The sequence below is a fragment of the Hemibagrus wyckioides genome, linkage group LG22, assembly GCF_019097595.1.
Source record: "Hemibagrus wyckioides isolate EC202008001 linkage group LG22, SWU_Hwy_1.0, whole genome shotgun sequence".
Taxonomy (NCBI): Eukaryota; Metazoa; Chordata; class Actinopteri; order Siluriformes; family Bagridae; genus Hemibagrus; species Hemibagrus wyckioides.
The window spans coordinates 15,231,452-15,259,085 of NC_080731.1; the positions used below are offsets into that span (position 1 = coordinate 15,231,452).

Consider the following 27,634-nt stretch of genomic DNA (forward strand, 5'->3'; position numbering starts at 1 on the left):
GCCTAGCCTGTGTGGTCCAAACTCACAGAAGAACTACTATAGTACACATTACTGAAAACACATTCTAATGGGTCTGCAAATGATACAGTATGTGAGCATCAGAACTGGACCATGGTGCAATGGAAGAAGGTTGCCTGGTCTGATGAGTCACAATTTCTTTTTTACATTATGAGAATGGCTGGGTGCATGAGCGTTGCTTAAGTTCAGATGAGATGCCAAAATCCCTAGATCTCAATCTGATCGAGCATTCGAGTGCTGGGCAAATAAATTCAATCTATCGAGGCCCCAACTCCTGCTGCTAGTGTCTTAATGCCAGAATACCTTCAGAGGACTTCTATGCCTCGATGCTGTTTTGGTTGCACAAGCCAGACCAACATAACATAAGGAAGGTGGTTTCAATGATATGGTTGGTTGGTGTATGGTCCCCACTGAAAATATTGAAATGGCAAGAACAATATTATTGTTTTTGCCCACCTTGGAGAATCTGACATGAGGGTCAAAACAGTTGTTAAGATAACAGATCAGACTTTCAGCTTTTATCCCATGATATTTACTTCTAGATGAACAACTTAGAACATGACACATTTGGTGACAAAACACCCAATTTGTAGGTGAGCAAAAGGTGCAGCTGAAAGAAGCTACAGTACAAGCCTGGCAAAGCAACACAGAAGAAGAAGGCAACAGTTTTCACTCGGTCACTTCATTGATGCAGTAATTGCAGGTAAGGGATATATAAGTCTTATTTGCTTTAATTTACCTTTTGACTATAGGTACACTATATTGCCAAAAGTATTCACTCACCTGCCTTGACTCGCATATGAACTTAAGTGACATCCCATTCCTAATCCATAGGGTTCAATATGACGTCGGTCCACCCTTTGCAGCTATAACAGCTTCAACTCTTCTGGGAAGGCTGTCCACAAGGTTTAGGAGTGTGTTTATGGGAATTTTTGACCATTCTTCCAGAAGCGCATTTGTGAGATCACACACTGATGTTGGACGAGAAGGCCTGGCTCTCAGTCTCCGCTCTAATTCATCCCAAAGGTGTTCTATCGGGTTGAGGTCAGGACTCTGTGCAGGCCAGTCAAGTTCATCCACACCAGACTCTGTCATCCATGTCTTTATGGACCTTGCTTTGGTCACTGGTGCACAGTCATGTTGGAAGAGGAAGGGGCCAGCTCCAAACTGTTCCCACAAAGTTGGGAGCATGGAATTGTCCAAAATGTCTTGGTATGCTGAAGCATTCAGAGTTCCTTTCACTGGAACTAAGGGGCCAAGCCCAGCTCCTGAAAAACAACCCCACACCATAATCCCCCCTCCACCAAACTTTACACTTGGCACAATGCAGTCAGACAAGTACCGTTCTCCTGGCAACCGCCAAACCCAGACTCGTCCATCAGATTGCCAGATAGAGAAGCGCGATTCGTCACTCCAGAGAACGCGTCTCCACTGCTCTAGAGTCCAGTGGCGGCGTGCTTTACACCACTGCATCCGACGCTTTGCATTGCACTTGGTGATGTATGGCTTGGATGCAGCTGCCCGGCCATGGAAACCCATTCCATGAAGCTCTCTGCGCACTGTTCTTGATCTAATCTGAAGGCCACATGAAGTTTGGAGGTCTGTAGCGACTGACTCTGCAGAAAGTTGGCGACCTCTTCGCACTATGCGATTCAGCATCCGCTGACCCCGCTCCGTCAGTTTACGTGGCCTACCACTTCGTGGCTGAGTTGCTGTCGTTCCCAAACACTTCCACGTTCTTATAATACAGCTGACAGTTGACTGTGGAATATTTAGGAGCAAGGAAATTTCACGACTGGATTTGTTGCACAGGTGGCATCCTATCACAGTTCCACGCTGGAATTCACTGAGCTCCTGAGAGCGACCCATTCTTTCACAAATGTTTGTTAAAACAGTCTGCATGCCTAGGTGCTTGATTTTATACACCTGTGGCCATGGAAGTGATTGGAACACCTGATTCTGATTATTTGGATGGGTGAGCGAATACTTTTGGCAATATAGTGTATATACAGAAGCTGATAAAGTTATTTTCTAGTTCTTTCAAAGTTAGATGTCCTTGGATGGTCATTAAACTTACCGAGACAAGTCATTCAGCAGACTGAGTACATCTTGTAGGGCATCATTTCCAGCTGCTTGGTTACCAGAGCATTCTGTAGCTCTTGCTAAGTGATTAGTCAACAGACTGGACACCTGCCGGGCTAATCCAGAATGTACTGCATCTGAGGAACCACCTAATAGAATAAATAAAATAAAACTAAGGTAACAGATATCAATATAAAGGTTTTATGTGGCAACCACATCAGATTTGCTGTTAATAAATGTGGATTCATTTGGATTTGATTCTTCCAAGCCCAGAAAGGGTTCACAAAATCTTTCACTCTAACTGTGTAATTGGGGTTATGTAGCTGTTGTATTGTCAACCAGTAATTAAAAAAAAAGTGTGGGTAGTATTTTTCCATAATTGCATCAATTAATAGAGAAAGCATCAAACAAAAGTATACTTTCAGCCTAGTGATGTTGAGCACAATGTAAGGTACCTTCCACTTTCTCCCACTCAATGCAGCGATTGGCAAGCACTTGGAATGCAGCCCAGGCCATTGTGGCAACTTTCTGCTTCTTGGTTTGTTTCTCATTGGAGCTGCATTCTCTCTGGCTACTAAGACTGCAAAGTTGGTCCATCAACTGAACCAGGCCACTGCGTACCAGACACTGCTCCTCACTCCTGAAAATGCAAAAAAGTATTCTGCATGTAGGCTGTAAACCATGACGGAATAACAAGGCTTCATATGATTAGCCACTAATGTGTGCAAATAAAGAATTCCAAATAAACATATCATACAACTGAAAATCTATAGAATGTGAGCACATGATTTACACAATATAGAAGGAGAAGCCTTTATTACTGACACACATTACGGCTCAGTGAATTCTTTTCTTTGCATATCCCAGCTATAGATTTATGGTCAGAATGCAGGATGAGCTATGATATGGAGATCAAATTTTTCACCCCTTTAGAGTTCTGGTGTGAACACTGTCCACCAGAAGATGAGTAGTAAATTAGCTTGAACCTGAGAAATCACTGTGAATGTTTTCAGTCTCTCACATTACTCTGGAGAAATTCTGACCTACTTTTCTTTACAACATTGTTTCAGCTCATAGACGATAGAGGGCATTCATTTTTGCTCATTGATTCATACACCAATCAGCCATAACATTATGACCACCTGCCTAAAATGGTGTTGGTCCCCCTTTTGTTGCCAAAACAACCCTGACCCGTCAAGGCATGGACTCCACTAGATCCCTGAAGGTGTGCTGTGGTATCTGGCACCAAGATGTTAGCAGCAAATCCTTTAAGTCCTGTAAGTTGCGAGGTGGGGCCTCCATGGATCGGACTTGTTTGTCCAGCACATCCCACAGATTCTCGATTGGATTAAGATCTGGGGAATTTGGAGGCCAAGTCAACACCTCAAACTGGTTGTTGTGTTCATCAAACCATTCCTGAACCATTTTTGCTTTGTGGCACAGCGCATTAGCCTGCTGAATGAGGTCACGAGCATCAGGGAATGCCGTTTCCATGAAAGGGTGTACATGGTCTGCAACAATGCTTAGGTAGGTGGTACGTGTTAAAGTAACATCCACATGGATGGCAGGACCCAAGGTTTCCGAGCAGAACATTGCTTAAAGCATGACATTCGGCCCTTGTCAAACTCGCTCAAATCCTTACGCTTGTCCATTTTTCCTGCTTCTAACTCATCTACTCTGAGAACAAAATGTTCACTTGCTGCCTAATATATCCCACCCACTAACAGGTGCCACGATGAGATCATCAGTATTATTCACTTGACTTGTCAGTGGTCATAATGTTATGGCTGATCAGTGTATACTAAACTAGTGTTTATATATTACATTGCGCTATACTGTTTTTTTTTCCCAACAGTTTTTAGACTCATGGTATCCTTAGCCTGTGACCTAAGGAACCAGTATTGATGTACTCACTGACAGATATGTTTGTACGTCACTCTGGATTAGGGCGTCTGCCAAATACCATTGTTATACAAATGTAAATGCACAGGACCCTTAAGATTGGATTGGCCCGTTATTTATTTCTTCTTGAGCCATTCAGATGTCGATCTGCCCAAAGAATCTGCCCTCAATTAACATGCTTGAAATTTGGTATGATGTGTTTGTAGTGATATGTTTTGCTTGGTTTTTATGAAAACAACTGTCCAAATCATTGGGCTCGGCCTCTTAGTTCAACAAACACCTCCCCCTTGGTCTCATCATCTAATATTGTTCCAGTACTACTTTCCTTTGTTCAAACACAATTTTGCGTAAGTTGTGAATTTTGCTTTTCTGTTTAAATTATTGGTGAGGACCATATTTTTGTTTTTTAGGTCCTGATAAATAAAAACATATGACTGAAGGAAGGTATAATTTCTTTTTGCCTCGAATGTATGTTTACAGTACCTGTTAAAGTTATTTCACAAAGTAAATTAGCTGCTGCTTAAAAACTGCGATGAACAGAAATATTGACTCTTTAAACAGTGGTGATAGATGGATGGAACCATTTCAATATTAGCCGGACATGCCTACTCCATTATTATTTCAATATTGATTGCTTGCCTGGTGTAAGGGATGGTGCAGAGTAGGCAGATGCTGTTGGCACAGGCAATAGGATAGCGGGCACACAGAGATACAAGCGAGGTCATAGTCTGTCCAAAAGCCTCCTGAACTTGTCCCACCATGCCACCACATGTCAGCTCTTCAATCCTAAAAGTAGACATCAGAAATGAGTAAACTGCAAATTTATAGAATCATGACTTCAAAATTATAAGCTTGAAAAGTTAAAACGTAAAACGTGGTGGATAGAAAATGGATAATGGAAAGAGAAAATAAATGTCAGTGCCTTTCATATTTTCATCATTTGCATTAACTGGCCAGTTAAAAACAGACACAATCCTGCTAATGCTAATCATTAGTCTATGGTTATGGTGTTTGTCTTGCTGTAAAATATAACGTAATATGCCAAATAACTAAAAATAAACTGAGACTGTGTGTAGCATTTTGACCAAGTACTAAAGGGAGTTTGTCCAATAAACTTTTTTTAGTTTGGGAATAGTATTAGTCAATTATGAAAAGTTCACATAACTTGCAGCATGAATAATCTTACATTTGTAAAGCAAACATACCTGGGCCCACCCTGCAGGACCATGGTGACAGGACCCACCAGGTGGGTTACACCTCCAACTCGAACAGCAGTGGTAAGGAGCTCTCTCATGTGGACCAGAGCTTGCTTCCTGGTACAACCTCTTCTCCAGCGTGTCTGTGCTGCTGCTAGAAAACTTCTACTAGACACCTATACGATATTATGGTTAATATTGTTATTTTAGCATCTTAGCTTTAAATGATTGCTAAACATCTTACACACATTACTATATGCAATAAACTGTCGATCAGCTAATTTTAACAGCATTACTTAGAAACAATAGCTACTGCAAATGAACGAGATACAGAAGTAAGCTAGGTAAAGTACAGTTAAACTAGGTAAAGTTCATCACAACAAACTTTGCTGTTGGTTTGACAAAGCAAGTCTGAAAGTGTGAAACAGAAGGAGTGAGACAGTGATACAGATAGAATGATAGAAATATGTAAAGAGAAAGTCTGTGTGTCATACTGGTAGACTGATAGAAAATGAAAAGAGAGAGTGTGGGGCAGTAATAGAGAAAATAAAAGTCCCTGTTACACATAGATTGACAGAGTGAAAGAAAGAGAAGCAGGGCTTTGGGCCATGCGCACACAGGTGTGAGTCTTTTGACAGTTATGCCAAAATATGAGACATCATGAACATCATTCACAGGAGTTAGGAGTTATCATAAAAAACATCAACAGGATTTACATGTCATCATGAACATGCCAAGCCAGGCTCGACATTCTGTCACTGTAAGCGTATTAGAGTTTTTGGAATATTTATATGGAATATTTTATAATTCATTGGTAATCAGTATTAAAAAACATCTTGATGTGTTTCTGTATGTTTTAGACATAAACATTGTTACATAGCCTCAGGGCATGGTCCTGAAAATGCCTACAAAGTTTATTGCTGAGATAGTTGGCCCCTAAAAAGCATGAGAGATAACAATAGTGATGTTTTGCTATAGAGGCATTGCTTACAACAACAACAACAACATCAACAACAATAATGAGCATGTAAGATAACTGTAGTCGTGCTTTGCTATAAAGCACCACTAATAATAAGCTTAAACAGCAAAACAGAATGTTGGCTTAGTCAGCTTGGTGAGAACGTCAATCAGCACACTCACTGCATGGTCAGGGCTGGTCCCTATGAAGGCAAACAGTTGTCCCAGCAGCACACTGTAAGTTGGTTTGTCACTGCTGTCTTCAGCTGCCAGAGACTGCAGCAGTGTAAATGAGCTACTTCTGTTACCAGTATGGTGAGGACGCCTCCTACAGAGCAGAAAAAATATAAAATTCAAATCAGAATTAATGAATGTAATCTAGTAATTGTAACTATAGTAAAAATTAACTATAGTAAAAACAGTACCTCTGTGGTGCATGTGTGAACTCCAGATCTTGGTTTGCTATCATTTCCAGGTCAGAGGGTGCAGACATACTGCGCAGGAAAACTGGCTGCTTCACCAAACCAGTCTTGCTATCCGACACCAATTTACAGGCTGGAAGCAATTAATACAGTCCAGGGTTTATAATCAGACCTTTAACTATAATACAGATTTAGAATATTGCTCATCTGGGTTTAGTTAAAACTGATAGGAAAGCACAATAATTTCTGATTTATATTACAAATGAATATTATGAATATAGATATAGATTGCTATTATGTTAGAAATATAGCTATGAAGATGGATTTTATTCTGCTACTATCTGCAAATCTTCATTGGAGTCAATGAAACAGGTGATGTTTAACTGAAGAGTTTATTTGATATATTTGCTTTTTTTGGTATCCTACTTGATATATAAATGTAAGAGAAAGCGTGATTAAGGGGTCCAAGCACAATGTTTATGACTGAGATCCTGTTTCAAATAATGACTCTAAGTGGCTAATGAATAGGTCAATTGTATCATTAAGCCCTAACTTTTATATGCCCTTCCTTTCAGTATCCAGTACTGCTGATTTAACAAAGATCATCAACGTTAAGGGAGTATGATTGAAGCTTGATGTTAATAATGAAAAGAGTTTCTGAGATATGCCCAGGTACTAAAAACATACAGTTTTAAAAGGAATCAGAAGAACAAACAGTGATGATCTTATGTCAAGTGGTGCAAATTTAATGTCTGTCATATCTCAGATGTAGTGCCCATAATATGGAAGAACAGGCTCAGATCCTGCAGGGCATGTTTGTCTTTCAAACTGTTATTCAAAATGCTCTTATTCAAGTTTGAGAATAATTTAGGAGATTATAAAATTATAGGAGATTATAAAAGAAATTAAACTCAAATTCTGTGATGAACTAGTGGAGGTAGTAGTAGTAATAGCAGTAGACAAGAGTCAATATGTCAATAGGGAGAGGACATACAATAATTACAGGGTTCCTGAAAATTCCTTGATTTGGGAAAGTTTGGTCCCACTGCAGACAAAGGGGACATTTTGTGGGGTGAGGTGGGATTCCATGAGGGGATACACTGAAGGTAGGTGGGCGAATCCACTGCCATGTTGACTCAAACGAAAGCATGGCTGTTCCTCCAGAGGGTCTTCGTCTGTGAGGTAGAATAGTTTAGCTGACCCAGTAGCCATGCTTGTTGAGTATGAAGAGGCTTTTTGGTGAGGTAGTGCCAATTATTATAGGGCAGATGTAATCCCTGGCTTTGCGACACACACATCATGTCTGCCAGCCAGTAGTCTCACATCATGACATATCATGAAGGTCCTGTGTCTGTGGGATATCAGGCATGTACAGGCCTTGTGGGGTGCTCCCAGGATGCAGTGGTTAGTACCTACCAAATGACAACCTGTGAATTGGTGACATGGTCGTCCAAGGCTCACTGAAGTACGTGGGGAGTAAAGACTAGCCCATTTGCTCTGATCCCACATAAGAACTACTGTAGCACAATCTGCTGAAAAAGTTAAATCTAGCTAGAAAGCTGTTAGAACACAGTGCATCAATGCATAGCCAGGAACTTGTTCAGATTGCCCTTGCTAATGCCTGTTATCTGCTAAAGGCTCCTACAATAGGCATGTGAGCTTGGGAACCAGACCATAGAACCATGGAAGGAGGTGGCTTGTTCTGATGAATCACATTCTTTTACATCATATGGACAGACAGGTGAATGTGCTTCACTTACCCGGGGAAGAGATAGCATCAGGATGCACTTTGAGAAGAAGGCAAGCCAGGGTGGGGTTGGGGGTAGGGGGGTATGATGATCTAGGCAAGTTCTGCTGGGAAACCTTGAATCCTAGCATAAATCTGGATGACACATTCCACCTACCTATACATTATGGTAGCCTAAGTACAACCCTTTATGGTAATGGTATTCCCTAATGGCAGTGGCCTTTTCCTGCAGGATAACACTACTTTGCATGTTCAGGAATGGTTTCAGAAACATGACAAATTATTCAAGGCATTGGCTTGGCCTCCAAATTCCACAGATCTCCCACTGATCAATCTCGATCCGATTGTATCTGTGTGATGTGCTAGACAGACAAATCCAATCCATGGAGGCCCCACCTCACAACTTAGGGATCTACTGCTAACATCTTGGTGTAAAACCACAGCACACCTTGCCTCAACAGGTCAGAGCCATTTTGGTGGCACAAGGAAAGCTCACACATTATTAGGCCGGTGGCTTTAATATCATGGCTGATCATGCTTGTAAAAGACATAAAAATAGTCTAATTTTAACAGAATACTCACCACTACAGTAACTGACAAAAACTCTTACTAGAAGCCAGTTCTAATAACTTCACAAATTATTCCTGTCAAATAAGACTCTTTAAATGTATATCTTATCAATAGATATTAATGCATAACTTTGGTACATTATGTAATGGTGAAGTATGGTGCTCTGGTGTACAAGGAAGTGGAAATTACCTGGTGAGCTTGTAGGTGTTGTGGTTAGGCTCCCGCAATGTGGGGAAATTGTGACATGTAGCAGTAGCTCTGAGCGATTTGTTAAACTCTTTAGTAGAGCTCTGGTCTTGACCAGTGGCACAGCACACCTGGAGTGTGGAACAGAACTAACCTCCTGAAAAAAACACTCCCTAATACACACACATACACACACAAAATTTATTTTACTATGGGTCATATCACAAAGCCACAAACATCCAAGAACTGGGTCACAAACATTTGGAAAGGAAAAAATCTTTTGTGAGTAACTTGTTGCTAATAATCCATCTACAGCTATCTGTAGTAGCAACCACAGACAAACTGATATTGAAATCGGCCAGAATTCCAAGAAATTAAGTGCTTCTTTCAAAAAGTACATACAATTAAATGTACTTAAACATACATGTTTAAAAAGCTAAAAAAATTAGCTTTGAAATGGTGTAGGTGAGATGTTTGAATAAATTTTACACAGCCAAAAATATGACTGGCTAAACGTGCTGTGCTATATTCTTTTAACGATGACATGACCTGGCTCACTCATGGACGTGGTTTTGAAAGAGGTGGGTATTTTCCATTCAAAATGCACATATTGTTTGTTGATTTATGCAAATTTTAAATTATTTCGTATAATCATAGAAAAGAATGAGCTTTTGAACGCTGTTTGCCGCTTCTTCCTACGCCAAAAATAAACTTCGGTGTAATTATTCAAATTTGACCTCAAATATTTAAAAAAAACTGAGTTTAAATAAGAGGCATATATCATTAAAAACTAAAACCTTTCCTTTTTAAAATGATGAAATTTTGTGCATTTTTGATTGAGGAATGTTGATTGCATACGAGTTCAAAGTTCAATGTCACACGTTTTCCTCTGCGTTAAGGAAGATTGGCAATGCCGCCATTTTTGTTACTCAGAGATAATCGGATAATTAAAATTCCCATACTCTAAGTGGAAACCAAGGAATATGAGGTAAATATTGGTATCAATCACAAAATAACCTTTATTAACTCTGAAACACTTATATTGTTTAATGTATTGCATTATGTCTAAAAAATAACAATGAAAAATTAGCGGCTGCTGTGATACAGTGAACTTTGACACTTTGAGAAAACCACTTTTTTTTGTTTTTTTTTTACTAATGAAATCATCATGTCAACTTTACATTTTACATCTTTGTATTTTCATAGTTTAAGCGTCTAAACAGTAGTGTTGTTTATTGTTCTAACGTTAACAGCAAGAACTAAGGTGTTAGTTATTTCATTTAAATCTTGATGGAAGTGCACATAATTCTTGTTGTTTGTTATTTTATTGCTGTGCATATTAGAAAATAAGTTAAAAGCAAATTGTCTCTAGGTAATTCATTCAACATCAATTCTAAAGGTACATCTTAATTAAATGCAGTCATACATTAAAAATTATAGCAGAAACGGAAAAAGCAGAAAAAAAAAATACGCAAGACTACCAAATTTCATTTTTATATCTCCAAAAATAAGAATGTTTAAAAATAAGAAAAATCTATAAAAATCACAGAAAATGGTTCCACGATGCACCAGTTACTTTAAAGCCTTTTATATCAGAAAATGTTCCGAAATTTTGATAAACTATCCGAACTTAAGATCACGTCTCAAGTTCTAACATCTCTCATTTTAAAAATGTAACCTGTTCTATAAAGCACTTTTCAAGCTCTTTCAGCTTGTAATATTATTTGCAAAGACTTCAGACCACAATCACTGGGGTTGCTATCTGTACTAATCCCATAGAAAATAGTGCATGGTAAAAAAAGAAGAAAGATTTTTTTTACCACGCTAAAAATCGTGTAGCATCTTACAAATATCTGTATGTTTCCAATTCTGCCAGGTTGGAAATTTACTTTATTTACTTTTTATTAGTCACTTTACTTAGCTATATCTTTGTTATTTATATTTCATAACAATCTGTAACAATTAAGCTAAGATCATAACAAGAAACAAAAGAGCAATCCAACTGAAACACTAAGCTTTCATTTTATGATTTAATAAACAACTAGCAAAACATAATTACTTATACTGTGAAACTTGTTCAATATAGTAAGAAAGCACCAAAAGCACCAAAATATATATATATACACACACATATACACACATATATATACATATACACACACACATATATATATATATATATATATATATATATATATATATATATATATATATATATATATATATATATATATACACACATATACACACATTATATATATATATATATATACATATATACATACACATACACATACAGTGAGGGAAAAAATTTTTTGATCCCCTGCTGATTTTGTACGTTTGCCCACTGACAAAGAAATGATCAGTCTGTAATTTTAATGGTCGGTGTATTTGAACAGTGAGAAGCAGAATAACAACAAAAAAATCCAGAAAAACGCATTTCAGAAAAGTTCTACATTGATTTGCATTTTAATGAGTGAAATAAGTATTTGATCCCCCATCAATCAGAAAGATTTCTGGCTCCCAGGTGTCTTTTATACAGGTAAGGAGCTGAGATTACAGTAGGAGCACTCTTGGGGAGTGCTCTTAATCTCAGCTCCTTAACTGTATGAAAGACACCTGTCCACAGAAGGAAGCAATCAATCAGATTCCAAACTCTCCATCATGGCCAAGACCAAAGAGCTGTACATGGATGTCAGGGACAAGATTGTAGATCTACACAAGGCTGGAATGAGCTACAAGACCATCGCCAAGCAGCTTGGTGAGAAGGTGACAACAGTTGGTGCGATTATTCCCAAATGGAAGAAACACAAAAGGACTGTCAATCATGAGAATGGAGAGGAATCAGGCCAGAATTACACTGGAGGATTTTGTCAATGATCTCAAGGCAGCTGGGACCATAGTCACCAAGAAAACAATTGGTAACACACTACGCCGTGAAAGACTGAAATCCGGTAGCACCCGCAAGGTCCCCCTGCTAAAGAAAGCACATGGACAGGCTCATCTGATGTTTGCCAGTGAACATCTGAATGATTCAGAGGAGAACTGGGTGAAAGTGTTGTGGTCAAATGAGACCAAAATCCAGCTCTTTGGCATCAACTCAACTCGCCATGTTTGGAGGACGAGGAATGCTGCCTATGACTCCAAGAAGACCATCCCTACCATCAAACATGGAGGTGGAAACATTATGCTTTGGGGGTGTTTTTCTGCTAAGGGGACAGGACAACCGCACCGCATCAAAGGGACAATGGACGGAGCCATGTAACGTCAAATCTTGAGTGAGAACCTCCTTCCCTCAGCCAGGGCATTGAAAATGGGTCGTGGATGGATATTCCAGCCTGACAATGACCCAAAACACATGGCCATGGCAACAAAGGAGTGGTTCAAAACGAAGCACATTAAGGTCCTGTAGTGGCCTAGCCAGTCTCCAGACCTTAATCCCATAGAAAATCTGTGGAGGGAGCTGAAGGGTCAGCCACAAAACCTTAATGACTTGGAGAGGATCTGCAAAGAGGAGTGGGCCCAAATTCCTTGAGATGCGAGATGTGTGCAAACCTGCTGGCCAACTACAAGAAATGTCTGACGTCTGTGATTGCCAACAAGGGTTTGCCACCAAGTACTAAGTCATGTTTTGCAAAGGGGTCAAATACTTATTTCACTCAATAAAATGCAAATCAATGTAGAACTTTTTTGAAATGTGTTTTTCTGGATTTTTTTGTTGTTATTCTGTCTCTCACTGTTCAGATAAACCTACCATTAAAATTACAGACTGATCATTTCTTTGTCAGTGGGCAAGCGTACAAAATCAGCAGGGGATCAAATAATTTTTTCCCTCACTGTATATATATACTGCCACCAGCTGTATGAAAAGCCAGAGTAGAGCACATGATTTGATCTAACATGACTCATTTCTAAGCTGCCATCAAGACAAAATCTCAACAGGAAAGAGATGATGATTCAATAATACTGGATTTGCTATATAAAAAAAAAAGTTACATTTTACCTTAATGCAATTACAGCATTTTCCACATCACTCCAGTCTAATGGAACCTCCTTCAGAGAACACAAAAGTTCAAGTTCCTTCATTTTGCTCTGTAAAGAAATTAATATCAAATATTAATTCTCTGATACAATACATCCATTTACATTTAGTAACCTCTTTATCCTGGTCAGGGTCCAAGTGCATCCAAAGCCCCTTATACATAGGTTGCTAGGTTAGAATACAAAATTGCAGAGCACCATACACACACACATACACACACACGTGACAGAAAAACAAATTTTACTAGGGAAGAATGACATTAAGTTGAATTAATACCCTTAAACAAAATTACCATGAGAGCGTATTTTCACTCTTGACTTATACTTTAGGTTACTAAAGAATATTAAAAGTATTCCTGTAATAGGCATTTTAGTGTTTAGAGAACATACAGTCATCCTACATACAGTCTAGCAGCTTGTTCTGAAGTCTGAGGTATTATCATTCACTAGGGTTAAAGATAATAATGACATTTGTGTGAGGAAACAAGTATTTCACATGTATTTTTGACGTTCGGAAACGATCTAACTCAACAATCCCCTTCTCTCTCCCAATCTTAGCAATATATCATAATATAGAAATGGGTCTGTACATAAGATATAATTCTGCAATAAGGTACAAGTCTGCAATTACACATTGCCCTTTCTTGGAAATTAATTATTTGCTATAAACAGCCCAAATTGTGAATGAGAATTTTTATGAAGATATAAATGGTGGGATGCTGTGCTACCTGCCACTATGGATGCTACCACAAACATGTAAAAATTCCAATAAGGAATTATGTCATTTTGTCAATTTGCCAATGTCAAATATGTATTACCAGATAACCACTGACTCTTCACACTGAATAAAACAAACATGTGAAGGCACCTGTTTGAAAAAAGTACTAGAGTGCCACCAAAAAATCCATGAATGTGATTAACACATTAGTTTCAAGATATGTTAACTTTTCCTTACCTCAAAAAAGTGGTAGTCATGAAAGAAGGGTGTATTATTTTCTAGTTTGCCCTGCTGAGCCTCCTCAACCTCATTCTGCCATTTTTGCTCTAGCTCAGCCACACTCTGGAAACAAAAAACATAAAAATAAATCAAGCTACAAATATTATTCTTGCAATTTGACTCATATTCACTCATACTCATATTGGCTACTGGAATTCTGCAATACCATTTCATTCGTGCACTTTTAAAAAGCTATTTTTCTGCTGCAAAATCATTAAATTTTTGATTTTCAAAAGTATATACAGAATTTACTTGATAGTCACTATAAAAGAAGTAGCATAGTGTGAATAAATGACATGCAGAAATTCAGAAAGAATCTGTCACCCTCTCCCTCAAACCTGTTTATAACAGTTTTAGTCCTAGCCAATCTACCGACTTAACATCATTTTCCAAAGCACCATAATAAGCATTGTTTCATTATAAAGCTAGCATATACAGTTCTATGAAAACATATTTGTCCCATGTCTGAATTCCTGAATTTGTGCACGTTATATTTAGTCTGACTGAATGGATTGTAGTGGATTATGTAAATGACTGCTTAGTGGATTGTAGTAGTATACAGTCTGAGAGAAACATTGACCCAAAGGTTTTATACTTCTTTCATTTATTTGGTGAGCAAGGTGTAAACTGCACAATAGTTAGGTATGAAAATGATAATATGCAATCAAATTACCATAACCCTCCTACTCTAATGAGTTTCCCCATATATACAAATAGTTTCTGCAGACCTGAAGCTGTCTCTCCATTGCATTAATCTTCTTGAATGTCTCAGCCATGATTTTGCAGAGCAGCTCATACTCCTCTCTGTGTTCCTCTCTGTATTGCAAGTTCACTAATGATTGCAGTGAGTCTATCAGACCCAGGTGCTTTATTACACAGGACACAATCACTTCCTCAATTACATCTGGCCGGATCACCTCTCTAGAAGGAGGAACAGAAAAAAGCATTTATTTAATTTATTTATTTAATTAAAAAAGCAATTATTTGAAGCAAACAAAATCAAGAGTGGAATCAGTACAAATAATCATCTGCAAGATATCTGCAGATTTTCCTGCAGGGAGAAAAAAACTGGAGGAAAAGTGACACTGATTCTATTACCCTGAGATTATCAGTATCAGAGGAATTACATAAATAATTAAACATCAATAATTCAATAAAAAAAACAGTATTTTGTAAAGAATGACATATTTGTATAAGTTTATTGCTACATTTAAAGCAAAGCAAATATTCTGTCTTTTCCTCTGGTGGGAAACTTATCATTCCTCTTTTCCCTTAAATTAAATCGACTTGTGAAACACTAGACTATATTTTACATAGGAATATACTCAAAACTCTAAAACTTTAAAATGTTTCATTACATAATCATGTGCTATGAGAGAACTACAGTAGGTATGCATGTGTTTAAACACATTGTCAGGCTAACAAACAGACAACACAAAATGACTGGACATTCTACGAAAAATATATTCAGTCAAACCAAAGCATATTGCAATTGCCGGACAGGTGAGTTTTCATATGAATGCCAACATTAGCAGTGAGCATAAAGTCAACAATTTGAGACACCCAGTCTCGCTCCAGCACTTACTTGATGCTGGGGCGGAACTGTGGACGAGCCTTTCCAGAGAGCTCCCTTAGACGACACATTATTCCTGGGGGTAGGCGTATACGTGGTAGATCACAGTAAACACCAGGAATGAAGCTTGTCGGGGGAATAAGAACATCAGTGGGGTATGTAAACTCTTGGTCCTCATCAATGGTAAGTGGGAGTGGAGACGGAGAGGGGGTAAGAGCTGGAGAGATGGCACCATTGGCTTCTACCTGCCACTGGCATCTAAGAACAAAAAAGGTTTGAATGTAAAAAAAAAAAAATTCCCTTCATCTATTCTAAACTGTATGATAAATAATTAGATTAAATCTCAGCAACACATTTGTTCAGGCTACCTTTGTAAGAGTTTAGAGCAAAGTAGGTCATGGCAAGCATCTTCTTCCCGTGTGATCTCTGGGCCATTGTAGAGAATGCGTAACATGGAACAAGCTAGAACGGAGAGGCCCAAAGCGAGGTCAGCCAGAAAAGGCAGACCCCCAGAGACATCCTCTGATGACTCCTAAAACACAAGGCCAAAGCATAAACAATTGGACAATCAAGATAATCATTATCTGTTTTACATATCATCAGTTGGAAGACAGGCAATGACTACAGCATTTTTAGTCCTGTCCAGTTCCATTTTGCAATTCACTGTCAATGTTTTTCATTGGGTAAGGTCAATAATTCTTGACAAGATATAGCAGTAACCGGGACAAAGAATTTAATCATAATGTCATAGTGTCCATGGGCTTCTGTAAAGAGGTTATACAGACCCAGAGGTTATACACTGCCCTTCCCAAAGTTTATTGTTGGCCAACTATATTCTGTCACATTAAAAATGTGTAAGGGTAAATAGAATTTAAATATGTAATCATCTGTCCAGTAATGATGATAACACAGATGGGACCACAATCTAAACACCTTGATAAGTTTAGTCCTACTGGGTACAATGAGTTCCAGATACCTTCACAGTACCTGCTACAAACTGCATTACTCCTATACGGAACTTACACCAGACCTGTATCACAATGACAACCTGCATTCCACACAAGGCACTATAGAGTATACATGCTCACATCCAAGAGTGGTGAAATGCTGAAATGATGAAATCAACATCTAACTTCTGCTTTAGATGCAAGTCTGAGCCATGTCTAAAAAAGATAGAGAAACAGGTTCTTGCCTGTGCTCGGACAGTGCATGAGAAACCCCACATTGCTTTGTCTGGTGTGTTGTGTTCACGACCACTTCTCATCTCAAAGGAAAATGTTACAGTGTCTCCGTCCACCTGAGAAACAACAAACATGAGATAAGTGCATTTCTGTGTGTATTTGCTAAGCAAACAATTGCATGGAAAGAATTCAAATTAGTAACTTGGTAAATGCTTACCAAATCTTTTCAAACTAAATTACAGAAAGATGACAATAAACAATATAACGTGTGTAATATTAACAAGTAGCATACAGTTATCTCTCTGTAACTACACTTGGACTGGCTTTTCAGATGGTTCCTAGATAGTTTTGTTGTAATCAGAATTACATGTCAAACCATGTTCTTTTGTGAACTCTGGCCTCTTGATTATTACTCTGAAAGGTTTTCTTTCATGAAATATTTTTTCAGCTGCTGTGATTAACATCTAAATTCCTAAACTTCTGTATTGTAAAATGTACATAAGTGACATGTCTCAAATGCATCATGAGGGACAACTTGTAATAAGGTTTCATTAAGCTTCATACTGTATACCTCTGTTACTTTAATATTTTATGAATGTTTATGAAGAAATCATACTCAATGAACACTGTCATAATTCCAGCATGAAGTGTTTGCCTCTGTTCTACTTCAGCAGAGAAATAGTGAATAAATTACTAAATGCCTATAGTTCATATAGCATACCATCCTGTCTGTGATCATCTTTCTCACCTTCACAAGATCTTTTGGCCAACCAGTACCCAAAACACTGCGGCTGCCGTAACCCAGGGTGTTGCCACCATACTCAGTCACTTTGCGACTATTAGTGTTAGGACCAGCGTAGATAACAAGCTTAAAATAGAAAAAACAGTGCAACATTTGAACTGGGACACAAAAATGTTGTTTTAGATCATTGGGAAACATGCAAATTTTTATCTATTCATCCTTAACAAATTTCATTGTAACTGGTAAACTGGCAGTGCAATTTGACAAATTACAGCATGAATTGTTAACATAAAAGGTTAAATCTGGACTAATGCATAGATCAAGTTGAAATAGACACCTTATCATAGTCGTACTGCGAAGAACAACGAGGGTCAAAGCGTAGATAAAGACAACGAGCACCAGGTATATGTACAGTCTCTTTAAATTTGTAGTTGTCACGAACTGGATGGATAGTTTCCACTGTTTTCCCTGCAGCCCATGGGGCAGGGATCTTAAGTCCAGTCAGAAAGCCTGGCTCTTCCCTTTCATCAAGAATCTGGAAACTGCAAGAAAGTTCTAAGTGTGTTGCTGTGTTTTAAACTATTTACCAGTTTATTTTTTAATCAGAAATGTTGATCAGTATATAAAAAATAACTTCTACGTCTATAATGCAGATTTATTCCACTAAATAAAAATAAAATTATAAAAATAAAAGGATAACATCTGAAAAAAAACCCACAGTACACAGGACACAGTATACACCTACTTATCATCATTACAAGCCATCTTAGAACTGTTGTTTAATAGGCCACACCTCAGTGGAGAGCCTTCAACAAATAGTGGGGACTGAGTCTTCAGAAGCAATGCAGTCTAATTAAACAAACAGAAATCAAGGCAAAGATATAAGACATGATGCAGGGCAAAGAATGTGTCTGATCTGACACTTCACTTCTCTACATTCTTGTTCATATACCACCACAAAACACAAGTGCGCACACACACACACACACACACACACACACACACACTAACCTGACTGGTGTAGAGGACGAGCTGGACAAGTTGTGGCATAAGAGCATCAGCAAGTGACAGAGTTTGCAGATTAGGATGCATCAGAGAGGTCAAGAGAACTGGCAACAAATGGCCTAGCATTGTAGCTTTAGTCACCTGCTCCAGTCCTTTTAGTCTGCAAAGTAAATTATACATAATAACAACATAATAACAACATAATAACAATTTTGGGGCCAAGCATCCAGATTCCATGAGCTGCGCATTCACAGGCATGCTACAATTATTGACTGAATAATCACAGGAAAGCAGAGCCACAGATTTAGGCAATTACTTGTGGTATATGACGCTACTTTGACCTGTGATCGTGATTTGACCTTTTTTTCTTTTTGCACCATCAGATTTGATGGCACATTATGGGCGGACTGTTTGGGACAGCAACAGACGAATGATAACTTTTGTCCATGTTTTGACTAAAGAATTTTGGTGTTGTTTGCATATCCAGCTGATCAGAAGTACGGTTGAATTTCAGATGTTGGTGTGTTTTTACTTCAGTATACTCTTACAGAATTACAGGAAAAAAGAACTGCAAACTGTTCAAATTCTTCAAATGAGGGAAAAATGAATGTTGTTACAGTTTTTGACCACAAGTTACAAGTCACCATCACAAAACCTCTTGGGTACATTCAGGGTGTGGTGCTGAAGATATCAAGTTATAAGATATCAGTTCTCCAGTTTTTTAATCTTTTCCAGGTAGACCTTCTTGTCATTGTCGGAGATCAGGTCCACCACAACAGTATCATCAGCAAACTTGACAATGGTTATAAGGCTGGAACTGGCAACACAGTCAAGTGTACAGTGAGTACATTAGGGGACTCCATGCTGAGGACAAGGGAGGGTGAGTGAGATCTTCCTGCTCATACTGCTTGTGGTCTCCCAGTCAGAAAGCTGGAGATCCACTGACACAGGGATAGGCTGTGTAGGTGGTGTAGATGGGCAGGGAGGCCAAGGACCTCCAAGTTGGTGTGACTTTCAAGGGAATTATGGTATTAAATGTTGAACTGTAAACAGCATTTTAACATAGCTTTCCTTCCTGCTGTCCAGGTGGCTCAGAGCTGTGAAGGTAGTGTGTACTGGCATACTGGCAATCATGGTGAAGTGATTTGGACAGTTTGTAAATTGTAATGGGTCCAGAGTTTCAGGTAATGAAGAGGTGATGAAGTTTCTAACTAGCCTTTCAAATCACAACTGATCTCAGGCAGGTGGGCTGGAGATTCTTTGGGATAGAAACAATAATGGACTGTTTGAAGTATGTGGGGATTACTGACTGTTTTGAGGAGAGGCTGAACATCTCTGTGAACACCAATGTCAGCTGGTAAGGACTGAGATGTCATCTGGTCCTGTTGCCATCCTGGTGTTCACATGCTTGAAAACTTTCCTCATGTCATGCTTTGAGATGATGAACCTGTCTCCGCATGCATGCTGCGTTCATCACTGCTAGCACTGCTAGTGCTTAAAACACCGTAAGCACTGCTAGCACGATTAGCAGAACCATTTAAAACAAGCGTAAAAAGAGACTATCTAGTCTACCATAGAAGTGTCTCCATTCACTCCATTGCTATGCTCCCTCCACCAGCTTACTGTTGCTGCAATTATCAACATCCCCCTTTGGACCACATTCCCTCCAAATCCTCTAGCACTGCTTGGTTGAACCCACCACCTCTCAAGGTACGAAGAGGGCATGCATAAAGGCTAATCTCTGTCCCACTACCTACATGGTAGAATCACTGGCTGTCTTCAAATGATGACTATAGGCCAACTAGACCAACCGTAGGTCATCGAGAAGAACTTAAATAAGCACATTATTTAGTTTACTATTTAAAAACCTGTTGTATTCTTTTTCAGACTGTACTAACCTCTTTAAACAGTGTTTTTGACTGATAGTACTCTTATTCCATGACCTGCTGACCCAGTATGCAGATTTGTCTATTGATAGAGACTTTAGAGCACTTCTTTAAGTCACTCTGGATAAGGTCATCTGCTACATGCCATAAATGTAATTGAAAAGTCTTTGGAAGAGGAATGAATGAACTTTTTTTTTCCTCTTTGTCTGACCATGCACATGCTATTTGAATGAGCCACCTTGAATGTCACACTCAGCAAAGTCAAATTATCATGTGCAATTTGATTTACCTATTGGCAGTATACAGCAACAAATAAGTGTTAGCCTAATACAGGACCATATACAGTAGATAATATACAAAATGGGAAGATATAAAATCACAACATTTAATTGCAGTGACCAATCAAACTTGTGGACTGAAACTAACTGTTGTTTAATTAATAAATTCTTCAGGCTGACCTGCTTTCTTGATCAGTAATGTCACTGTTGATGAGGGCAGTGGTGACTTGATGAAGAGTCTCCAGAACTTCATCACAGCCAACCAGGATCTTGCAGGCCAGGGACAGGATGCTGGTCTGCAGTTCCTAAAAAATAATAATTCACACAGACAAACAAATCTATATTAAGAACATAATTAATTTAATTACAGTGTTTATGCCATGCTTGCAATATGAGGAAATACTGGGGGGGGTTAGTTTCTTTATAGAAAAACATAAAACACACATAGTTGCTAAAAACTGTTATACAAGCATTCTTCATTAGGTTTATTTTTATTTATTTATATTATTTTTTATTTTTGTTTAGTTTTTTTTGGTTGAAGGCAAAGTGAAAAGCAAGGTGAAATGAATGAATGCCAGCCCAGAACTGTGCTAAATTTCGGGGATGGCAAGCTGGAGTCAGCACTGTAGGCTGGTAAAATGCCAGATAAGACATGCAATTCCACAGGCATGTGCAGATATACAAACAGTAAGGGGCACTTAAAGGAGATGTTTACCTGTACCTTCATTGTTTCCCCTTGAAGGGAGCTGTCACTGTCATCACTGTCATCAGGGCAGATCAAGACAATATTGCTAAGCAAATGGTTCTGGACAGCCATAATGTAGTGCAAGCTTGGTGAGGCCACCTGAAGTGAAAAAAATATATATATATATTTTAAACACATCCTATTTTGTGTTTTGACATTACAGAATGCACTTATAAATTAACAGGAAAAATATAAGTGCAAGTGAGAAACTGCAGCAACTGCAAACAAGCAGTAGGGTGGTGATTGCAACAAGCCTGGAAACTCAGAAATAAAAATGCCAGCAACACACAGAAAAAAGCAGACTCTGTAAAGGAAAAACATTTAGTAATATTAGCAATTAAAAATAATAGTAAACATCACTCTCTTTTTTTCATTAAAATGAATAACAATTTTGTTCATAAGAAATTTTCAAGATGCCAATAATTGAGAGGTAGTTTTGATCAAAAATATCTGTCCTTCAAATAAATTTACACTAATTAAAGGTTAGATTTAACTAATTAACAACAGATGTTTTTATCCTGTTTTATAAAGGGTGCCAATTAGAGCTGCGCGATTAATCGTTATTATCGATTAATTCGAATTTATGGCTTATGTCAATGTTGAAAAACGAAATATTTTGTTATATTACTTTATTTTGCAAGAATAACCACAACCAGAGTGGTGAAAATTTGCACTTTATTAATCCCAAAAGAAGGTTTTTATGTTGTTGTATTGATTATCATTTTTCTAAAATAACAAAAAAACTTGTTAGCGAAAGAAAGTTTGCACTTTTAGTCCAAATAAGCAGTTCATATGTTTGGTTATATTGTTTTTGCTCAAAAAAACTCTAGTGTTTTTTGAAAAATTTTGTCTCAAAAAATAGGAGATTCAATTTATAGGACATATCGCCTAGCTCTAGTGCCAATAATTCTGGAGCTTACTGTAGGACCATAAATGTTCTTATGGAAAATTTGGATTTATTCATGAACATTTCCTGAAATAAATGCTATACTTTGCAGATATCCTTCTAAACCTATGTGCCTTATGTATCTATTCAACTGAATATTCAGCACATCATTTAGCAAGCTCTCATTAAATTGACTAGCTACAGCTCATACTATAATAAGGCTTTAGTAACTGCTTCTATCTGTGTAGCCACAAAAGACACATTTGTATGCGTACACACACACATACACATTTTAGCCTCAAGCAAAAGGCAGGAGGAAAAGGCCATTCAATAAAACAGATTATAATATTCAGTTAATTATTTCAAGCAAATACCAGCTTTGTATGTTTGATGTAAGGCAGGAAAAAAACTTACAAATTCAAATGGTATAAAATAAATCTGAAATAGGAAACATTCATGACATGACATACAGGCACAGTGGAGAGAAGCTTCTGGAACTCTTCTTTGTCAAGTGTTTGGCATTTAGTGATGAGAAGGCAAGATTCACGCACTACAGTCTTCAGAATGCAATGCAGCAGTTCATCATTCAGCCTATAGAAAAGCAAGCAAGATTAGCTAGTCATGGTCTAAGTACACCATTTTCATGGCATGAAAGTAATAGAAAGAAGTAATTTTCAGAGAAAACATGCAACGTTTACCTGTAATGGTCATCCTCCTCACTTCCAAAGCGGTTCTTCTGTAGCTGGTCAGCAAGGTTGTTAAGAATAATATCACGCAACTGGGACAAACCACTATTTCTCTCACCTATAAGGGATTATGAATTAATTAAAACAAATAAAATGCATTACTTCTATAACTAATACTTGTCCATCAAACCTGCAGCATGTGAAGGTTTTTTTGGATAAACTGAACTGCTGTGAGTAATAGAAAATGGCTGAAATTTGACTGGAATTTGCATATCTGAGTAAAGCTGTAAAGGAGAATACTGTTGTAACCACAAACTAATGGTTGACATCTTAGAATCGAAACTGGTAAACATTATTTTATGTTAACACCAAGACCTACTTCAATGAGATGCTTCCCCTTCTTTCAACAAGCATTTAAAGAAAAAAGCTTGAAGCTTGTGAACAAGACCCTCGTAAGCTCCACAACATCTGGATCCCTCAAACATCAGCAACTACAGATCGGTATCACTTCTCTCCTTTCTTTCCAAAACTCTTAAACAAATTGTTTATTATCAACTGTCTGACTATCTCTTGCAGAACAACCTCCAAGATCCCAACCAGTCTGGCTTCAAAGTGGCACATTCCACTTAGACTGCCCTTTTGGCTGTTGCTGAGAAACTACATGCTGCTAGATCAGTCAAGCCGACCTTTCAGCAGCATGGGAGATAGTCAACAACAAGACTCTCTTGTCCACCCTCAGGACTCTTGGAATTTGTGGAACAGCATGGGAATGGTTTGCTTCCTACCTGGATGGCCACTCATTTCAGGTAACATGGAGGGGATCAACATCTGCTCTAAGCAGACTCTCCACTGGTGTCCCACAAGGATCAGTACATGGTCCTCTCCTCCCTCTATACTCACTCTCTTGGCAAAGTTATATCCTCACATGAGTTCTCTTACCACTGCTATGCCGATGGCACTCAACTCATCCCCTACTCTCCCTCAGATACCATGGCTTCTGCTCGGCTCTCAGTGTGTCTGGCGGACATATTGTGGATGACAGCTCATCATCTGAAACTCAATCCCAGCAAAGCTAAACTGCTGGTCATCCCAGGTGATTCAACCCCAGGCCAGGATCTGGCAAAATCCCAGAACAACTTTCTGATCGCCCATTCGGCCACTGCTCAAAACTTTGGGGTAAGCGTGGACAATCAACCATCCTTTTCCTCCCATGTTACTCACACTCTCATGTTGGTTTCTTCTGTACAACATCAAAAGGATTCAGCCATTTTTATCCACACAGGTAGCTGCATCAGATTCAAAACACTGATGCTTGCCTACAAAGCCAAGAATGGACCAGCACCATCTTACCTCAAAGCTCTTATTACTCCACACACAGCACAATGCTCCCTCTGATCTACTAGTACTGCTTGACTGGTCCTACCATCTCTCAGGGTACAAGGTAGGTATACATCTAGACTGTTCTGTTCGTACAACTAGGGGAAGTTTATTCCACCACCTTGGTGCCAGGTCAGAGTTGAGTCACTGGCCATTTTCAAACAACAGATGCAGACCTACCTCTTCCTGAAACACTTAAACTAGCTCTTGTCCCATTTTGTTTTATGTATTGTTGTATGTTCTTTAAAAAAAATCCTCCCAATACAGTTTTCAGGCTGATGGAATTTCTGTTGAAGTCTGTGACCTACTGAACCAGTGTTAATGTATTCATCAATACAGACTTCAAAGCACTTTTGTCACTCTGGATAAGGGCGTCTGCCAAATGCCAGAAATGTAAATGTAAGTTAAAAAGGCAAGAAGACACTGCCACCTAATGGTGAATGCAACAAAATACCACACATGGAACGCCTCAAGGGACGGGGGCAATAAACTATTAGGTAAAGAAATGCTAAAAACAAAAGCAAAGCAAAAAAAAAAACATAATAAAAAGACAAAGGCATTAAAAAAAAAAAAAGAAGAAGACACAAATGACACATTTAACAGCGGCCTAAAGGTACACATTATAGCACACAGTTTACCAAACTATACAATTTACCTGTGTCTAAAATGTATTTAAAGTGTAAGGACAGTTTAAATAATGCATTAGTGTAAAAATTGTTTGAATAATTAAAAATACACACTATGCTTCATATTAAGTTTATTGGTTGTTTAGCAGAGTAAGTTAACTAGACTAGCTATGTACATTCACCAGATACACCAGCAAACTTTATACTCTGGTAGTTAATAACAAAAAGATATCGCTGGAGGTAGTTTGACTTGTTTTTTCCTAAAATGTTTCGATTTTGTCTGACATCATTTATCTTGGTTACACTTTTTTATGTAAAAAAAATCTTGCAAATTTAATAGGGGTGTGTAGACTTCACATCCACTCCAATACTCAGCAGGGGCAAATGCTCCTTCAGAGTCACAGGCTAGTAGCATGTTAAGATAATATCTCCTAAAAACTGCAAGATTACCTTCAGTGAGGACCAGTTTTAATAAGTCATTCAGCTCCATCTCTCCCTGATACAAGATATTCAAGCCAAAGCTGTAAAATAGCAACAAACAGCAAAGAAACAATAAAAAAATTAATTAGTATACAACAGAATTAAATAAAAGGTTTTCTCTCTTTATTGCATTAGATACTTAATTAATAAAATACTGGTTTCCTCCACAGTGTGAACAGCACATTCTCACAATGTACATTTTTTTGCATCTCTATGAATAATGCTACAGTGCAGATCGTTTACAACACCCCTAGTACCAATATAGTTTATTTTTTCACTAAAGAATCCCACATCTGTCCCACAACAGACATCAACACCATTATCATAAATTCACAATTAATTACCTCCTTTATCACCAAGAGATTTTTTTATTTTTCAGTGTCTATTATTAGAACTGTCTAAAAAAAAAACAAATTCAGAATATGCTTCTTTATCATTTATAATGTCTCTGTATGTAAGCTCACCGTCCACAATAGCCAGACACCTGTACACCTGCTCATTTATACAGTTATCCAATTAGCCAGTTCATAAAATCATCCAAATACTGGTCAAGAGCTTCAGTTAATGTACACAACAAACATCAGCATGTGGAAAGTGTCGTCTATGTGACTAACACAGGCATGACTGTTGGTATTCATATTACTGCTTCTATCATACATCTACAATTAACAGACAATTATTAACCAAATCAAATGTTACCCATATCAGGTTGTCATTCTATTGCATTATTTCCTACCACATTACAAACAGAATTTTATTAAGTAGTTTCTGACCTGATGGCCAGGCAAACTTCTCTTTGGACTTCTACCCCTATCTGATCAATAGGGGCCATGAGTAGTTGCCATAGAAGCAATCCAGAACGTCTTATACTTTCTCGATTCTGCTCTGACTGGAGGTTAAAGAACCGAAACACCACCTGAAATAAGAAATTCCATAGCTAAAATAAATTTGCTTATTTACTAAGAACACAGTGCATTGCTTTGAAAGATTATTCCAAGGGCTGATTTACACTCGCATTTAACATGTGTTTCATCTATGATGGGGATCTCCAACCTTTTGTTCCTCTGAGAGCTACATTGACAAAATGAAGGTGACCAAGAGCTACTTGTGTTATATTATTAAAAACATTTATTTACATGTTAAACCAGCTGAATAAGTTATTCTTTTAAAAATTTCAATATTGAACAGTCAGAGATTAACACAATTATTACTGTCGGATTTCTTTCCTACACGTGGATTCTGTTATTTATCTGCAAATTGTTACTTATAAGTCTCCTGGCACATACCCTCATGGCCTCAGCAAAACTGAAAAAGACTATTTTCATGAAAAAAGGGAACACCCATCATACGAAGGTGATATTAATTTTTAAAAACAGAGACCTGAAATTGTATTGGCCTTTATGAGAGTAAATAAAAGTATTTTTATGGCATTTATATGCATGTGCAATGGGAAACATTAAACAGTATTTTACTATAAAACACTACCCTTTTGCACTAATTAGAAATGTCTAATTAGGATAGGATAGCAGGATAGATTCATTCAGTGGTTTTGCTTCGGAAGCATAGTAGCTTTATTCCTAACGCTGTTGAATCCAGCAGCTTCCAAGCTGAATGGATCTGCCACGTATCCTTTATCCAAACTACTTTATTTTATGCTTATAAAATTTAAGTTTATATAATGCTTCTATGTACGGTCTTTGTGCTAGCTGTGTATGAAATAGATTAATGAACGGCTGCATCAAACTGCGTGATGCGCATTCATGTGTGGAGGAGCATGACTGGTCCGGAGATTTCGGTACAAGAGGCGGATGGAGAGCGGAACGAGGGAAACAAGGGGTAAGGAATACATACCTGTGCCTAACATTATAGTAATGATTTGTTCTCTGTTGCAGTGAGTGGTGAAAGTGAGAGAGATGGGAGCTGAAGGGAGAGAATGAAGTACACAAAGCTGTGTGTGTGTGTGTGTGTGTGTGTGTAACTAAAACGCTGAAAAGCACAAGTAAAAATAAAATCACATTTTCTGAGTTCACAAGCCTGGATCCAATCTCCTC

At 38.1% G+C, this 27,634-nt stretch overlaps 1 protein-coding gene across 5 annotated transcripts in view; it reads right to left on the reverse strand.

Annotated features, from left to right (window-relative positions):
• The window catches only part of LOC131343100 (probable E3 ubiquitin-protein ligase HECTD4), a 94,577-nt gene that overhangs the window by 45,640 nt on the left and 21,303 nt on the right, over positions 1-27,634 (reverse strand). For 2 of the 5 annotated variants that reach the window (XM_058374519.1, XM_058374518.1), the window contains exons 13-35: positions 26,357-26,499; positions 25,554-25,624; positions 23,113-23,218; positions 22,885-23,005; positions 21,505-21,627; positions 20,964-21,088; positions 18,626-18,779; positions 18,360-18,463; positions 17,952-18,156; positions 17,621-17,740; positions 16,884-16,988; positions 16,060-16,223; positions 15,704-15,949; positions 14,847-15,039; positions 14,077-14,181; positions 13,084-13,172; positions 9,084-9,253; positions 6,581-6,710; positions 6,339-6,483; positions 5,208-5,374; positions 4,642-4,788; positions 2,556-2,740; positions 2,096-2,249 (exon numbers count right to left, since the gene is read on the reverse strand). In XM_058374519.1, coding sequence (XP_058230502.1) covers positions 2,096-2,249; positions 2,556-2,740; positions 4,642-4,788; positions 5,208-5,374; positions 6,339-6,483; positions 6,581-6,710; positions 9,084-9,253; positions 13,084-13,172; positions 14,077-14,181; positions 14,847-15,039; positions 15,704-15,949; positions 16,060-16,223; positions 16,884-16,988; positions 17,621-17,740; positions 17,952-18,156; positions 18,360-18,463; positions 18,626-18,779; positions 20,964-21,088; positions 21,505-21,627; positions 22,885-23,005; positions 23,113-23,218; positions 25,554-25,624; positions 26,357-26,499 — 3,272 coding nt within the window. Of the gene's footprint in view, positions 1-2,095; positions 2,250-2,555; positions 2,741-4,641; positions 4,789-5,207; positions 5,375-6,338; positions 6,484-6,580; positions 6,711-9,083; positions 9,254-13,083; positions 13,173-14,076; positions 14,182-14,846; positions 15,040-15,703; positions 15,950-16,059; positions 16,224-16,883; positions 16,989-17,620; positions 17,741-17,951; positions 18,157-18,359; positions 18,464-18,625; positions 18,780-20,963; positions 21,089-21,498; positions 21,628-22,884; positions 23,006-23,112; positions 23,219-25,553; positions 25,625-26,356; positions 26,500-27,634 lie in introns of all 5 variants that reach the window. The other 3 variants (XM_058374517.1, XM_058374516.1, XM_058374521.1) reach the window with 2 other exon arrangements.